General features: G+C 46.8%; 3 protein-coding genes across 8 annotated transcripts; 1 reads left to right on the top strand and 2 right to left on the bottom strand.

Moving 5' to 3' along the window:
• Positions 1 to 935: 935 nt before the first annotated feature.
• Positions 936 to 1,718, top strand: LOC140717502 (histone H1-like). Of its 2 annotated transcripts, XM_073031078.1 has the most exons (2): positions 936 to 1,476; positions 1,507 to 1,718. In XM_073031078.1, the coding sequence occupies exons 1-2, from the start codon at positions 993 to 995 to the stop codon at positions 1,668 to 1,670; spliced, it is 648 nt and encodes a 215-aa protein (XP_072887179.1). In that variant the 5' UTR covers positions 936 to 992; the 3' UTR covers positions 1,671 to 1,718. The 2 variants fall into 2 exon arrangements, with proteins under 2 accessions (XP_072887179.1, XP_072887178.1); XM_073031077.1 differs by having other exon boundaries at positions 936 to 1,718.
• A 1,013-nt stretch (positions 1,719 to 2,731) lies between these two features.
• On the bottom strand, positions 2,732 to 16,706 carry LOC140717757 (histone H3). 5 transcript variants are annotated; one of them, XM_073031472.1, is made up of 3 exons: positions 16,555 to 16,706; positions 9,479 to 9,590; positions 2,732 to 3,217 (listed from the first exon to the last, which is right to left on the bottom strand). In XM_073031472.1, the coding sequence occupies exon 3, from the start codon at positions 3,190 to 3,192 to the stop codon at positions 2,782 to 2,784; it is 411 nt and encodes a 136-aa protein (XP_072887573.1). In that variant the 5' UTR covers positions 3,193 to 3,217; positions 9,479 to 9,590; positions 16,555 to 16,706; the 3' UTR covers positions 2,732 to 2,781. The 5 variants fall into 5 exon arrangements, 2 of the variants coding, with proteins under 2 accessions (XP_072887573.1, XP_072887574.1); XM_073031473.1 differs by lacking the exon at positions 16,555 to 16,706 and adding an exon at positions 12,292 to 12,483; XR_012096596.1 differs by lacking the exon at positions 2,732 to 3,217 and adding an exon at positions 4,470 to 9,259 and having other exon boundaries at positions 9,412 to 9,590.
• Positions 3,828 to 4,175, bottom strand: LOC140717769 (histone H4). The gene has a single exon (XM_073031488.1). The coding sequence runs from the start codon at positions 4,173 to 4,175 to the stop codon at positions 3,864 to 3,866; it is 312 nt and encodes a 103-aa protein (XP_072887589.1). The 3' UTR covers positions 3,828 to 3,863.
• Positions 16,707 to 17,027: the final 321 nt, after the last annotated feature.

The raw sequence follows: 17,027 nt of genomic DNA, 5'->3' as shown, positions 1-17,027 counted from the left end.
CACACTGGTATTGTGTACAGCTCTTGTCACCGTTATAGGAAAGGTGGTTAAACTGGGGAGAGTGTAGAAAAGATTTCCAAGGATGTTTCCCGGATCTGAGGTTCTCAGTTACGCAGAGAGGTTGGTCAGACAATGTCCGTTGTCCTTTATTCCTTGGAATCAGAATCATTTATCACCGTGTTATATGACAAGGAATCTGTCATTTTATTTTGACGGCAGTACAATGCGATGAAGGTGCAGATGTGAACATTGTGTCAGCAGAACGCCAAGAGATTCTGGGTATGGCGAACAACGCGGACAAAATGCTGGAGGAACCCAGTAAGTCAGGCAACATCTCCCACCAGAGTCCTGATGAAGGGTCTTAGCCCGAAATGTCGACTGTTTATTCCCACCATTGATGCTGCCTGACTTGTTGATTTCCACCAGCATTGAGAGTGTATTGTGTCAGAGAGAGTGAGTTAAAGGGGCGGGCGGCTTAGACCAGAGTCACTGTGTTTGTGGGTCCGAACACATCGTAGGATTTCTCAGCGCCTCCTGTAGAAAATGAAAAGATTTTTCTGTTACGGAAGCGCCCCACTCCCCAGCTCAGTCCCGAAGAGGGAATTAACCGCAAAGTTTTAATTCGATTAAATATTTCAGCCATATAACAGAGAACAGGTCAACGATCGGGAGAGCGAACGCGGGCAATGCAGTAATGAAACGAGTTAAAATAGAAAGCGCTGCCTTTAATCCCGATTAAACTTTCTTTCCAGCGAACATTCCGGTCTCAGCGACGGACAGGGACTAGTCAGAGTCTCCGCAGTGTCCGATTTGAATTGGAATCGGCGAGTTTTTGAGGAGAGAGAAACACAGAAAAATGAAGCCGCCGGGAGCTGACAGCAGGATGTCTCCGCCCCGTCCGCTCGCTGCCTTTAAATTGCTCTGTGCCGCCGCCTTTCGCTTCATTTCTCATTCAGTTCTGATTGTGAGAAGGATTTACCAGAGTCGCCGACATGACTGAGACAGCACCCGCCGAAACGGCTCCTCCAGCCGCACCCGCCGCCGCAAAGAAGAGTCCCAAGAAGAAGGCGGCAGCCCGGAGCAAACCAACCGGTCCCTCGCTGGGCGAACAGATCGATAAGATCGTGGCGGGTTGTCGCGATAGGAAGGGTATGTCCGGTACGGCCATCATTAAGGCTCTGGCCGGCAGCGGTGTCGATGTGGTGAAACGTCGCCACCAGGTCAAAATGAGCATCAAGAGGAGAGTGGAAAGCGGCTCCTTGGTTCAGGCCAAGGGCTCGGGTATTTCGGGATCCTTTAAATCCGGTAAAGGAAAAACTGCCGTGAAGGTGGTGAAGAAAGCGAACAAGCCAGCGGCAAAGAAATCTCCCAGTAAGAAGCTTGGCGCCAAGAAACCAGCGGCTAAAAAGGTAGGAGGTAAGAAACCAGCGGCTAAAAAAGCGGCAGCTAAGAAACCCGCGGCTAAGAAAGCGGGAGGTAAGAAACCCGCGGCTAAGAAACCAGCAGCTAAGAAACCCGCGGCTAAGAAACCAGCAGCGAAGAAGCCCGCGGCTAAGAAAGCGGCGCCGAAGCCCAAGAGCCCCAAGAAAGCCGCAGCCCCGAAGACGAAGGCGGCCAAGAAGCCGAAGTCGAAATCCGCGAAACCCAAGAAGACAGCAGTCAAAAAGTGAATTGAGAATACACCATTTGTGTGTATCTGAACCCAACGGCTCTTCTCAGAGCCACCCACATCCCAGAAAAGAGCTGATTCAGAGTGTTGTGATTCCCGCGCCGGGTCCGATTGAGTTTTCCGGGGGAACTTCTCACATGGAACCCGAGATTACCGGTACCTCTGACATTTGGTGCGGCCGTGCCGTCTCAGTGTCTGAAATGAGACGTGGATGCCCGAGCTGAGATTGAGAGATATGGGATGTGGGCAGTTTCAGGCCCAATTCCTTCTCCTATCCGGGAGAGAGTGACTGAGACATTGACACCAGCGGAGATTCAGCTGAGTTGATTGGGAACTGCTGAAACCTACGCGAGAGGGGAGGGGGCGTGTTGAGAGAGGGATCCGTCTCTGGGGACGGACTGCAGCGGGAGGATATGTGATAAACTACCCGGTGGCATTGCCGACTGACCTTCATGCGGGTCCCAGCTACAAAACTACATAGTTAATTTACACAAAACACCAATACCAAAAATGTACAAGAGAGTGAAATCTAATGTAAAAATTCACTATTTCCTGGTAGTCACCAACCCCCGAAATCCCCCACTGTACCCCTCGCGTCGGCATGCTCCCACTCCAAGCACAGCTGGCACGAACGTATCCCCATGTCCAAAGCAAACAATACGGTAACAGCCGCACCAGCTGTACATGACAGGTTTGTGGGAGAAGTGAAGGGCCAAATGAGACCCTGACAGGGAGGGAAGCGCGTTAATCTCTGGATGGATTCAAGAGAGAGTTAGATAGAGCTCTTATAGATAGCGGTGTCAAGGGATATGGGGAGAGGGCAGGGACCGTGTACTGATCGTGTATGATAAGCCATGATCACAGTGAATGGCGGTGCTGGCTAGAAGAGCCGAATGGCCTACTCCTACACCTACTGTGCATTGTCTATTATCTCCTGTCCCTCGCTGAATTACCCTGTCTGCACAAAACTGATGCTCGGGGTCAATTAGTGCAAAACCGATCGGGAAGGCAGATCGCTACTACAATAATGATCAGCAAGCTATAGTCCTTTCCTTTGCCGAGGTATTGGCTCTTAAAAGAGCCTTTTCTGGTGTTCGGTGTGCAGGCTGGGCTTAGGCGCGCTCCCCGCGGATGCGGCGGGCCAACTGGATGTCCTTGGGCATAATGGTGACTCGCTTGGCGTGGATGGCGCACAGGTTAGTGTCCTCAAAGAGCCCGACCAGGTAAGCCTCACTTGCCTCCTGCAGGGCCATGACGGCCGAGCTCTGGAAACGCAGATCGGTTTTGAAGTCCTGAGCGATCTCCCGCACCAGGCGCTGGAAGGGAAGTTTGCGGATGAGCAGCTCGGTGGATTTCTGGTAGCGCCGGATCTCCCTCAGAGCCACGGTGCCGGGCCGGTAGCGATGAGGCTTCTTCACTCCGCCGGTGGCAGGAGCGCTCTTCCGCGCCGCTTTGGTCGCCAACTGTTTGCGAGGAGCTTTTCCGCCAGTCGATTTGCGCGCTGTCTGCTTGGTGCGGGCCATTCTGCTTCGGGACTGAGAACACAGGCTGAAATACACGAACAAGATAGACGAAACGGGCTCCAGCACAGGCTTTTATACAGCTGGGAATGGCCGTCCCACCGCTTATGATTGGCTGAACAGCGACTGTCTATTAAAGGAGCTAGTTTCTGCGATTGGTTTATTGATTTCATGCAGACTGGCGGCGAATAACAATTTACGACAAAATGGGAAATTGTTAACTGGCGGTCGGACATCATCCAATCGGAATGCACTGTGATTGGCGCCCGATTAATTTCGAACCGCCCGCCAATTTCAGAGCACCCAGCTTGATAACTTTTTATTTACAATTAATTCTATCACGGATCATGGATTTTCAGTTTCATTTAATATCTAATTCCCTCAGTTAAGATTTGAATGCATGATTACGGAATCGACTCTCTAAACGACTTAACTGATTTCTGTCCGAGATGGACAGAATGATTAAGATCGATATAAATGCATCCAGCATTTACGGTAATCACCGCCTGGAAAGGCACAATCGCAGCTATATATATTTCAAGCGGAATATTTAAGTGAAACCAGATTAATATATCGACAAAAATTATTAAAAGGTTGTGGACACAGCTCCCTCTGTGAGGTGGTGGGTGGCTCTTAGAAGAGCCTTTGTGTTCTCGGGAGGAAGTGGGAGTTTTTCAGCCGCCGAAGCCATAGAGAGTGCGGCCCTGGCGTTTCAGAGCGTACACCACATCCATGGCAGTGACCGTCTTGCGCTTGGCGTGTTCAGTGTAGGTGACCGCATCCCGGATCACATTCTCCAGGAAAACCTTCAGCACCCCGCGGGTCTCCTCGTAGATTAGACCCGAGATCCGCTTGACGCCGCCACGGCGAGCCAGACGGCGGATGGCCGGTTTGGTGATGCCCTGGATGTTATCACGGAGCACTTTACGGTGCCGCTTGGCTCCGCCTTTGCCCAGTCCTTTGCCTCCTTTCCCTCTGCCGGACATGATGCTGCTTCACTCAGGTCGCTGCTCACTGACGAACCGACTGCTGCTGTCTCCTTTTATACACAGCGCCCCGACCTGCCCGAGAAACGCGCAGAGAGACAGAGGCGGGGAGGGGAGGAGACAGAGTCAGAGTGACGGACAGAGCCGAGAGTGACCTCTCATCGTCCAGCTCCGCCTTCACTTTACCACACCCGCCAATTTCCAACGGTTTATCCGACACAAAGCGCTCCAGCTCCATCTGTGTCCTCTGATCCGAGACTCCCCCACTATAGGAAACATCCACTCTAGACAGACAGAGAGACATACTTTATTGATCCCGGGGGAAATTGGGTTTCGTTACAGTCGCACCAACCAAGAATAGTGTAGAAATATAGCAATATAAAACCACAAATAATTCAACAATAAGTAAATTATGTCAAGTGGAAATAAGTCCAGGACCAGCCTATTGGCTCAGGATGTCTGACACTCCGAGGGACGAGTTGTAAAGTTTGATGGCCACAGGCAGGAATGACTTCCAATGACGCTCAGTGTTGCATCTCTGTGGAATGAGTCTTTGGCTGAATGTACTCCTGTGCCTAACCTGTGCATTGGATGGGAGACATTGTCCAAGATGGCATGCAACTTGGACAGCATCCTCTTTTGAGACACCACCCTCAGAGAGTCCAGTTCCACCCCCACAAGTCTCAGTTTTCTTGCATACTGTGTTACGTTTTCCTCCAGGATTTCCCTGTATTTTGCTGCATTCATTTTACCCTCTACCTTCACAAGCTTTCCAGGGCTTGCTGCAGTGAAGCACAATGCACCATGCTCCACAGTAGGGATGGTGTGTTTTTGATGATGTGCAGTGTTTGGCTTACATCAAACTTACGAGTTTAGTCTGATTGCAAAAAAAGTTCTACTTTAGTTTCAGACCATAGAACCTTCTTCCAGCTGGCTTCAGAGTCCCTCTTGTCCTCTGACAAACTCCAGGTGAGATTTCATGACAGCTTTTTTCAACAGTGGCTTTCTCTTTGCCATTCCCTGATAAACCTGTGACAGGTGAAACACCTGGGCAACTATCATTGTATGCAAAATCTCTCCCATTTTAGCCATGGAAGCTTGAGTTATCAAAGGTTGAGTTATCTAGAGTTATCAAAGCTGTTTTGGTAGCCTCTCTCTCTAGTTCTCTTCTTGCACAGCTGCTCAATTTTTGAACACTGTCTGCTCGAGGTAGATTTACAGCTGTGCCATATTCTTTCCACTTCTGGGTGATAGAGATCTAGAAGATTATAAGGCTACTAGGAAGGTGCTTAAGGAGGAAATTAGGAGAGCCAGAAGGCCTTGGCGGGCAGGATTAAGGAAAACCCCAAGGCATTCTACAAGTATGTGAAGAGCAAGAGGATAAGACATAAAAGAATAGGACCTATCAGGCCTGACAGTGGGAAAGCGTGTATGCAACCGGAGGAAATAGCAGAGGTACCTAATGAATACTTTACTTCAGTATTCACTATGGAAAAGGATCTTAGTGATTGTCGTGATGACTTGCAGCAGACTGAAAAGCCTGGACATATAGATATTAAGAAAGAGGATGTGCTGGAGCTTTTGGAAAGTTGGATAAGTCACTGGGACCAGACGAAATGTAGCCCAGGCTACATGGGGTAGGCGAGGGGCGGAGATTGCTGAGCCTCTGGCGATGATCTTTGCATCATCAATGGGGACGGGAGAGGTTCCGGAGGATTGGAGGGTTGCGGATGTTGTTCCTTTATTCAAGAAAGGGAGTAGAGATAGCCCAGGAAATTACAGACCTGTGAGTCTTACCTCAGTGGTTGGTAAGATGATGGAGAAGATCCTGAGAGGCAGGATTTCTGAAGATTTGGAGAGCTATAATATGATTAGGAGTAGTTAGCGTGGCTTTGTCAAGGGCAGGATGTGCCTTACAAGCCTGATTGGATTTTTTGAGGATGTAACTAAACACATTCATGAAGGAAGAGCAGTAGATATAGTGTATATGGATTTCAGCAAGGCATTTGATAAGGTACGCCATGCAAGGCTTACTGAGAAAGTAAGGAAGCATGGGATCCAAGGGGACATTGCTTTGTAGATCCAGAACTGGCTTGCCAACAGAAGGCAAAGAATGGTTGTAGACGGGTCATATTCTGCATGGAGGTCGGTCACCAGTTCTGGGACCCTTCGTGATCTTTATAAATGACCTAGATGAGGAAGTGGAGGGATGGGTTAGTAAGTTTGCTGATGACACAAAGGTTGGAGGAGTAGTGGATAGTGTGGACGGCTGTCAAAGGTTACAGCGGGACATTGATGGGATGCAAAACTGGGCTGAGAAGTGGCAGATGGAGTTCAACCCAGTTAAGTCTGAAGTGGTTCATTTTGATAGGTCAAATATGATGGCAGAATATAGTATTAATGGTAAGACTCTTTGCAGTGTGGAGAATCAGAGGGATCTTGGGGTCCGAGTCCACAGACGCTCAAAGCAGCTACGCAGGTTGACTCAGTGGTTAAAAAGGCATACGGTGTATTGGCCTTCATCAATCGTGGAATTGAATTTAGGAGCCGAGAGGTAATGTTGCAGCAATACACAACCCTGGTCAGAACCCACTTGGAGTACTGTGCTCAGTTCTGGTCACCTCTCTACAGGAAGGATGTGGAAGCCATAGAAAGTGTGCAGAGGAGATTTACAAGGACATTGCCTGGATTGGGGTGCATACCTTATGATAATAGGTTGAATGAACTCAGCCTATTCTCTTTGCAGCAAAGGAGGATGAGAGGTGACCTGATAGAGGTGTACAAGATGCTGAGAGGCATTGATCGTGTGGATAGTCAGAGGCTTTTTCCCAAGGCTGAAATGGCTGCCACAAGCGGACACAGGTTGAAGGTACTGGGGAGTAGGTACAGAGGAGATGTCAGGGGTAAGTTTTTTTACTCAGAGAGTGGTGAGTGCGTGGAATGGGCTGCTGGCAACGGTGGTGGAAGCGGATACGATAGGGTTTTTTAAGAGGCTTTTCGTTAGGTCCATGGAGCTTCAAAAAAATAGAGGGCTATAGGTGAGCCTGGTAATTTCTAAGATAGGGACATGTTCGGCACAACTTTGTGGGCCGAAGGGCCTGTATGGTGCTGTAGGTTTTCTATGTTTCTATGACTAAACTGGACTCCAAGGGTATTCAGTGACTTGGAAATTTTCTTGTATCAGTCTCCTGGCTTGTGCTTTTCAATAAGCTTTTTGCAGAGCTACTTGGAGTGTTCTTTTGTCTTCATGGTGTAGTGCTTGCCAGGACACTGACTACCAACAGTCGTGTATTTTTACTACAATCAATTGAAACACCTTGACTGCACACGGTGATCTCCATTTAACTGATAATGTAACTCCTAAAACCAATTGGCTGCACCAGTGATGATTTGGTGTGTTATATTAAAGGAGGTGAATACTTATACAGACAATTATTTTGTGACTTCTATCTGTAATTAATTTAGAGCACTTTGTAGAGATCTGTTTTCACTTTGACACAAGAGTCTTTTTCTGTTGATCAGTTAAAAAAAGCCAAATTTAATCCACTGTGATTCAATATCTTAAAACAATAAAACATGAAATCTTCCAAGGGGCATGAATACTTTTCATAGGCACTTTACGTGTAGGGACAGTGATGGTGAAAGGGGAGGGAAAGAAGACACAGGGAGGAGTGGTCTCAGGATCCTCAGGTGTTCCTCCCGATGGGATAAAACACAAAAGGGGAAATATCAAAGAGAGAGAGATTTAATCAGAAGCAGATTGGAGTACTGCTGCATCGAGTACCTTTGCTCTGAGAGCTGCAACAACAACGATCAGCTGGTGGCAACCCATTCCAACTGAGTTTCCCATTCACATACCGACATATCGGTGCCTTACAGCTGTCTTAACCAGTGGTGGAGTGATAATGGGACATTCTCCCACTTCCCATTAAATGCTGCCAATGGTGTGCACTTCAAATTGCCTCTGTCAGCCAAATCCAGCTCCTGACTTTAACATATGGCTTAGCTACTAAGCCCGACGGAACTGTTTCTAGTGACAGGGGAAGGTGCAAATCGGTTTGCTAATGTCATACAACCAACTGCTATGAGCAGATGGGCTCGTCAACCATGCTTGGCAGCTCATCTAGTGGAAGGAAAACCCTGACCTGAAACCTGGACCCTGAATTCACCCTCAATCTGTGGTCTGGAGTTCTCCCTCATTGTGATCACTTCTTCAGGGATCCTTCACCACAAGATCTCTCTGTAATCGCACCTCATTACACAGATTACATCTGAAATGTCCTGTTCCTGGGTAAGGTCCTGCTGTAAGAAACTGTCTCTGACCACTCCACAAATTCCTCTTCCACTGTGCCAGTTTGATCAACTTAATCAACACACAGACTGAAGCAAACACACATAAAATACTGGAGGAACTCAACAAACAGTCGACATTTCGGGCTGAGAACCTTCATCGGGATGAGAAAGAAAGGGACAAAAGCCAGAATAAGGTGGTGGGGAGGGGGAGGAGGACAAGTGAGTGGGGGAGGGGGTGGTTTGTGGAGGGATGATGATGTGAGGAGGTGGGTGACAGACAGAAAAGGCAAAGAGATGAAGAGAAAGGAATCCAATAGGAGAGAATGTCGGACCATGGGATGACACGAAGGAGGTAAAGAATCAGAGAGAGATGATGGGCAGGTCATGAGGGTGCGTGAGAAGAGGTGAAGGGATTAAATTGCATCAGAATGGGGGAAAGAAGTGGGCGTGAAGGAAAAAGAGTGTAGTGATATCCGGAATTTGGAGAAATCAATGTTCATGCCATCAAGATTGGAGGCTACACAGTCAAAACACGAGGCGCTGCTCTTCCAATCTGTATTTGGCCCCAACGTAGCAGGAGAGGAGGCCATGGACAGACATGTTGGTGATGGCCCTCTGCTGGTCAGGGTCGATCATGGATATTGCGCCCTGGCTGTCGAAGTCAATATGCAGACCAGGGTAGTACGATACGTAAAGCCAGCTGTTGCCCATGCAGGAGCTGATGAACCCAGAGCAACGGCAGAGACCGATGGAGTCAGGCACCAGTGGTGTCACAGGATTGCCAGCCTGCACTGAACATAGGACCGACAGGGAATTAGTGTTCACAGTGGGGACACAGCAAACATCCCACAGATATCTGATGCTGACATTTCAATATTGTGCAATAATGTGTAACAACCGCCATCACGAGGGAGAAACTAATGGGACTAAAAGCAAACATTACCAGGTCCCAATGATCCGCACTGAAGTCTGGAGAGAAAGTAGAGACATTGAAGTCTGTCAAAACTCACTGTTACAGAAAGGTCCCAGTGGAGTTGAAAACCATTGTTGAAGATTGGTGGAAGATAAAAACCTGGTGACTGTAGTCCAGTTAACTTCACTTCAGGTACTGGAGGCTATAATCTGTGAAGAAATAACAAGTCATTTAGAAAAGTTTAATGTGATTGAACTAAGTCAACAGGGTTTACAGTCAGATTCACACAGCACAGAAACGAACCCCTCAGTGCAAATGCTCCACGCTGACCAAAGTTGCCATCTGAGCTTGTGGTCTGTAACCCCCTCACCACCACATTATGAACAAGGCTATCCTCCTCATTGTCCCATTTCCCTGCATTTGACTCATATCCTTCAAAACCTTTCCTTCCCATCTACCTGTCCAAATGCCTTTTTAATATGCCTGACTCAACGACTCCCCCGGCAGCTCACTCCATACACTGATCAGCCTGTGTGTGGAAAAGTTGCCCTTCAGGTTCCTATTAAATCTCATCTTAAACCAATGCCCTCCAGTTCCTGATTCCCCAACCCTGACAAAAATAGTTATCTTTGACTCAACCCAGGCCCCTTATTATTTAATACAGCTCTGCAATATCAGCACTCATTCTCCAACTTTCCAGGGAAAATTGTCCAAAAGTCTTTCCATGAATCGGTCCTTCGCGATCCAACAACATCCCCGTAAATCACCTCTGCACTCTTTCCAGCTCAATGGTGTCTGTCATACTGCATGGTCACTAAAACCAAACACTATTTATGAAATGCGGCCAAACTAACGTGTTGTACAACTGCACCATTTCATCCCAGCTTCTATATTCGGTGCTCTGACTGAAGGCCACGGTTCCAAAATGAAAGTATGTTTGTCAAAAATCATATAAATCATTAAAATCATACCAGAGATGTGAGACTTTACAGGGGAAGTTGGAGAAGTGGTGATTTTGGATTGTCAAGAGCCATTTGCCAAGATGCCACATGAAAGGGTGGTGCACAAGACCAGATCTCAGTACTGGGAAGGAAGTGTGTTAATATTGACTGAAGACTGGTTATCATACTGAGACAGAATAACAGGTCTGATTCAGACTGGAATGATATAACTTGTGGAGTGTCCCAGCAACCAGTTCTAGATTGCCAATGATTTATTACTGATTTTAGTAACCCGGAGGAGGGAGGAATCCATGGTTGTCAATAACAGGGAATGTGGTGGGGGACATGTTGTGATTGGACATTTGATCTCTCCAACAGGATAAGAAGTTGGTGAGTAGAATATTTGGAAAATGGAGTTTAAGGTGGCAAAACGTGATGGCATGTAAAGTGGCAGGAGAAATCAAAAGTCAGACTATGATGTGGAGATAAATTGTAAATGAGAGAAATAGAGAGGGGTCGAGGAGTTGCCTGCACAACAAAATAGAGACGGGTGCAGTCAGGGGTTCATAAGACCATTTATGAGCAAGGTTCAAAGGTGAATGGTTCACTGACATTTATTGCTGGGGTGTTGGTGCAGAGAAACAGAGAATTGTTGTTACAGTGTCAGACAAATGCACGATGATGGATTTTGGGAAGTTAAAGCAGGTCAGGACATACCCAGTGAATGGCAGGGTCCTGAGGAGTGTTGATGAAAAGATAAACCTGAGGCACAGGTACATAGTTCCCTGAAAGTGCCAACACAGGTAGACAAGGTGGTGAAGAAGGTGCACGACATGCTTACCTTCATCGGCAAAGACTCTGAGCGGAGTTGGGACATCATGTTATAGTTGTACAAATCAATAGTTACACCACACCAGGAGTACCCTGTGCAGTTCTGGTCACCACGAGAGGAAGGATGTGATTAAGCTGGAAAGGTGCAGAAATGATTCACAGGAATGTTACCTGGACTGCTGGCTTGAGTTATAAGGAAAGACCAGACCGACTGGGACTGTTTTCCCTGGAGTGAAGGAGGCTGAGGGGAGACCTGACAGAAGTTTATAAAACTATGAGAGGTGTAGACAAGGTAGACAGTCAGAATCACTTCCCCAGGGTAGAAATATCAAATATGAGAAGGCACAACTTTAAAACACCAGGATTTAAAGGTGAATTTCAGGGCAGGTAAGATTTCTGTTTCCGTGCAGAGAGTGGTGAGGGCCGGGTTTGGGCTGCCACGGGGAGTGGTGGAAGTAGATATGATAATGACATTTGTCAGGATCTTAGATAAACACAGGCTGAAGAGATTTAGTTTCATTTGACATCGTATTCAGCACAGACATCATGGGAAGAAGGGCCTGTTCCTGTGCTGTACTGTTCTGTGTTCTCGGTGAGCCTCAGTGACGGGGGATTCTTTAGCCGGGGTCACAGACAGGTGTATCTGTGGCAAGGAGAGAGACTGCAGGATGGTGCATTACCTCCCTGGTACCAGGGCCAAGGATGTAACTGAACAAGTACAGGCCATTCTGAAAGGGCAGGGTGAGCAGCCAGAGGTCGTGTCCATATTGGTTCTAACAAAAGAGACAAAGTCATGCAAACAGAACTTAGGGAGTTGGGGAAAAAATTAAGTAGAAACTCTGGTGAGGAGGGGGGTTAATCCCAGTGTCACCTGCTAGCGAGGGAAGAAAGAAAAAGGTGGTACAGTTATTTGTGTGGCTAACAAGCTGGTGGAGGACGGAGGGTTTTAGTTACATGGTTCATTGGGCTCTCTTTCAGGAGAGGGGATGGGAAGAGTGAAAGGTCAGTAGTGGCATTGACGGATGTGGATTAACACAGAAAGCAAGTCCAAATAGATAAATTACAGTGTCTCAGTAGCACTACAAGTGCACAGATAAACAAATATTAGAAGTAAGAGAAAGAATAAAAAGTAAGTTACCTCCAACAGTCTAACATGAGGGGTGTCATCACTTCCCCGGCTACAGGTTGACTCATTACAGAGCCTAATGGCCCAGTGTAAGGATGACTTCATACAGCGCTCCTCGGAGCAGCACAGTTGTCTTAGTCTGTTACTGAAGATGCTCCTCTGTTCAGCCAAGGAGGCATGCAGAGGGTGAGAAACATTGTCCAGTCCGTAGGGTCCTTTGTTCTACCTCGGCCTCCAGTGTGTCCAGTTTGACTCCTATAACAGAGCCAGCCTTTCTAATCAGTTTATTCTCAGATGGCATCACCCGTGTTGATGGCATTTGCCCAGTACACCACTGCATAGTTAATGAGCACAGTGGCACCGAGGGGCTGAAGTGTGTTTGTATCAGTGCCGGGTGTGGAACATGTTATGAAGGATGAACAACTTTGATGGGCAGAAGGGTACAGAGTTGCCCATGTCCCCACCCCTGGGAGAATTACAAACCGTTACTGTTGCTAGGCTGCTCATGAGAGAGAAAGAGCTGGAACAAAAGCATACTGGGACTGGAACATTTGCTTCAGATAAGGGAGAGATAACACAGGGAGAAAGAGACTTGTTGTTCCACCATATTATGACTCCTGAAAGACTTATGGCTTCGGAGAAGGATTGTTTACGGTACCATTCTGTTCATTAAAATTCCTCAGTGGACAGCCGGAGTGGGCTGGTTTGATGGACTAAGCCATTCAAAACTGATTGACACCTGAGACCACATGGGTAGGGATAAAAGTGAGGTCTGGGGAGATACCCCTCAGACACACCAGGAGACGCACCAAGAGACACACTGGTGAGCACTGTTTAAGGATTGGAACCCACGAGGAAGTGTGGGGGCATCGGAGACCGAACGAAGGATCGGTCAATTTTAACTCACAGTGTTTATAGCGAGGCCGGTGGGGGCTTGTGTGTGTGTCCATCCTTGCCTGGGTGACAAGTCCACCATAGAAGAATGGTCTAGCTAAAGGACAGAGGGGTCATACCTGAATGGCCACAACAACACATCGACGGATCATGATCGTAAAGGAAGGTTTGACTGGGTGTCACTGTTTGATCTCTCTCTCTCTCTCTCCAAGAATTACAACACATCGACCAACAACGACCTCAGCCTGTATGAACTGAACTGAACTTTATATTCACATATGACAATTCATTATCCCCTAGACATCGATAGAGCTTGTTTATTATTGATTATTATTATACCCACACTTTTAGGTTTAGTATTGCTAACGTGTATTATCTGTATATTTGCATTGTTGATATTGATTTGTATATTTTACTAATAAACACTGTTTTGAAAATAGGACCAAACTCCAACAGATACTTCTATCTTTGCTGGTAAGATACCCAGTTACGGGGTATGTAACAAACAGTTAATGCAGATGTACTTAGAGCCTGGATTAGTACATGGCACAGTGATTCAGCCATTACAGAGAAGGGCAGGACTGGTAGCGAAACATTCCAGGATTCAGATTCAGACAGTCCAGAGGGAGGTGAATGAGGCTGGGGGAGCTGTACTGCTGATCAGGCAGAATGTCACAAATTCAAGGTCATCCCAGAGGCTCATCCAGTGAGACAATGTGGGTGGAACTCAGGAATGAGAAAGGTGCAATCACTGTGATGGGATTATACTGTAGCCAGTGAGCCAATAGCCAGTGAGAGGAATAGATATGTCAGCAGGTTGTGGACTGATGTAAAAACAATAGAGTAGCTTTGGTGAATGAATAATCTCCCCAGAGTGACTGGGATTCCCTTACCACCTGAGACTTGGTTGGGGCATTATTTGTTAAGTGTGTTCAGCAAGGTTTACTGAAACAGTATGTAGATGGTCTACCAGGGAGGGAGACATTCTTGACTTTGCCTTGGGAAATATGGGACTCACCAGAGTGGTGGCGGGAACAACCAGTGTTCAAAGAGGAATTAGACAGGTCCTTCAGGGGAAATAACCTGCAGAGCTGTGGGGACAGAGTGGGCAATGGGACTGTGGAAATGTAGCAGGAGTTTGTATAAACTTGATGGTCAGATAGTCCAGACCATCCCAGAATGATCCTGTGACCAATAATAGTCTGAAAAAATCATTCTGGTCTCCAGTCAATCTTCCAAGCTCCAGGGTGGACAAGATCAATTGTGTAATAAGGACACACTTCTGTAAAAACACTGACACTGTATTCCAAGCACACTGAGCTGCCAGAGCACAGCACCGGCCAGTGAGGACACAGACCAGTACAACACCCGGCTCTCTACTACAAAGTTCAAAGCTGAAAGTAAATGTATTACCAAAATCATTTCTGTCACCATATGCAAAACTGAGATTAGTTTTCTTGTGTGAAATGTGTGGTTTAAAGAGGATAGGAGGAAAACTGTCCTCTCTCCCCAGAAGGTGGTTACAATCTGGAACACACTGCCTGTGGGGGTGGTGCAGGCTGGTATTTAAGGACCATCTGATTGAGCATTTGAATCACCAGGGCAGGGTAGGAGACAGACCAAGTGCTGAGTTAGTGGAGACAGATTCTCGATGTTCAGTATAGACATGCAGAAACCACTGACTTTGAAAGTTCAGTGGGAACCTGGAACACAGAACTTCAGGATGGACTTACCTAAAACACCCAGAACCCAGGACAATGGATTTCTGTGCAAATGGGCAAATAGTGAACCAACCCCCTCAAAAAGCTTCCAAAATGCTCCCACTCCCTGTGCACCAGTAACAGGACTTTTATATGGGAATTTGGTGAAGAGCTCTGGATAATATTAGGAGATGGCTAACAGCTTGGTCAAAGTGGGAGGGTGCAGATATCTTCTCAGAGTATAATGCATTCAGTGGAACAAGCTCACAGCTGAGAATGAAGGTAACAAACCCCACTGCAGTGGAGGACTGCTGTTGCCAGGGTTGTCCAGGTGTTACGTACCCGTGACACGTGACAGTGGTACCCTTGTCACGTGACTGGGGTTGAAGTTATACTGGACTTGAGGTAATGGTCTTGTGATGGTGGAGTGACATCATTTTCCCGCCAGTAGAGATCATGTGACAGGTTTTTTTTTTACAGGGTATAAGAGGAGGACCCCTCCCTGTGGGGTGGGGCAGTTTGTGGCTGGATTTGCCATGTTGACTTCATGCCACTGCGTGATTTAATGTGATGACGCAGTTTAGTTGAAAAATGAAGTTTTATCTAATGCCTAAAGTTTAAAAGGTCATTGCCAGCAGTTTCTTTACAATACTACTAGTGGAGAGTGAAGATAAGAGTTCGGGAGTTAAAGATCGAGGAGAATCGAATTTCGATGGTGAAACAGGTTCGACCTTATTTGATCCTCATTCGGAAGGATTTCGTTGACTGTTCTCGTGTTAATCTCTGCGGGATAGCAGAAGATTGAGGACAGTGTGATAATGGAAAGGTCAGTGCCTTTAAGCCGTTACGTTTCATAAAATTCTTCGTGGGAAGTGTTCGACGCCGGGGATCAAAGGAAAACGACGTGGAAGAGAATTTAAATCGCTTTAAAAAGTCTCTCCTTTTAAATGGACTGAGCACTTTGAACTTTTGGCAATATTGCTTTAAACAACTGTTTTTGCAACATCGCTTTAAGAACTGTTAGAGCTGCATCGCTTTAAGAACTGTTAAGCTGCCGCACAGCAGCTGTGTTTTCCGGTTAAGTTAGTGTTTGTTTACTTTTGGGGGGTTTGTTTTCAGTGTTTAATAAACGTGTTATTATAAAAACCCTTGCCTAACTCACATATATTTATTGTTGCCTGAATACATAACACAGGATAGAAACTGACCCTCTGCCCCATCACATTAATGCTCCTCATCACGCACAGCAACAATAATCCCACTTTCCTGAATTAGTTTCATATCCCTCCAGGCCTTGCTCACTGAAGTACCTGTGCATGTGTCTCTAATATTGTTACACAGTTCCCTGTATGTGGCATCACAGGTAGACAGAGTTGTGTGTTCTACTTGCCTTATCAGCCAAAGAACTGCCTCTCATTAGAATTGTACAAAACTGTTTAAAGACAGATTTAAAGAGGATCTGAGGGGTAAATATTTCACACAGAGAATATCTGGCATCCGGAATTAACCTCCCAAAATATAATCACTGATTTATACAGAACTGAAACCGTCCCTTCGGTAAAACTCATCCACGCCGACCAAGTTGTCGACCTGAACTCATCCCATCCGCCTGCATTAGGCCCGTGTCCCTCTCAACCTTTCCTATCCATGTAACTGTGCAAATATGGTTGAAATATTGTACCTGAGGCAGAGAGCCGGTGCGGTGAGGCGCTGACAGACACTCACTGTTCCGTGGGCAGGAAGAGGAGAGGCCGATTCCCACAGTGGAGCCGAATCCCGAACAAGACCGACTCCACTTAACCGCAGATCCGTTCCCCTGGAAAAAACGTCGGTAAAACTGGGACATTTGTGACGTCAACGCGTCACGGGCCGGAAATATCTAGTGTCACGTGACGTGAGGCAACACCCCCCGGGAGGCGGGACAGAGGAAGCTGTCAATCAGTGGAGCCGCTCAAAAACTTGTGAGAATTGTAAACAGAGTGGGAATAGTGGGGGATTTCGGTGAATGGTGACCCCTCTCCCTCCCTCGGGAATTCAGTGTGTTATAGACAATAATATTCATATTTTCATTTGACTCTTCGGTCTTATTTAATGTTTGTATTTTGTATATTTTTCTTTCGATGATCTTTTACACTTTTGGGTAAAAAACATTGG

The sequence above is a fragment of the Hemitrygon akajei genome, chromosome 28, assembly GCF_048418815.1.
Source record: "Hemitrygon akajei chromosome 28, sHemAka1.3, whole genome shotgun sequence".
Taxonomy (NCBI): domain Eukaryota; kingdom Metazoa; phylum Chordata; class Chondrichthyes; order Myliobatiformes; family Dasyatidae; genus Hemitrygon; species Hemitrygon akajei.
Note: the sequence above shows the minus strand (reverse complement) of the source record. Positions and strands in the feature narration are given on the sequence as shown.

Coding starts and splice junctions, on each gene's coding strand:
- LOC140717502 (XM_073031077.1), top strand. CDS start 993: ATGACTGAGACAGCACCCGCCGAAACGGCTCCTCCAGCCGCACCCGCC.
- LOC140717757 (XM_073031472.1), bottom strand. CDS start 3,192: ATGGCCCGCACCAAGCAGACAGCGCGCAAATCGACTGGCGGAAAAGCT.
- LOC140717769 (XM_073031488.1), bottom strand. CDS start 4,175: ATGTCCGGCAGAGGGAAAGGAGGCAAAGGACTGGGCAAAGGCGGAGCC.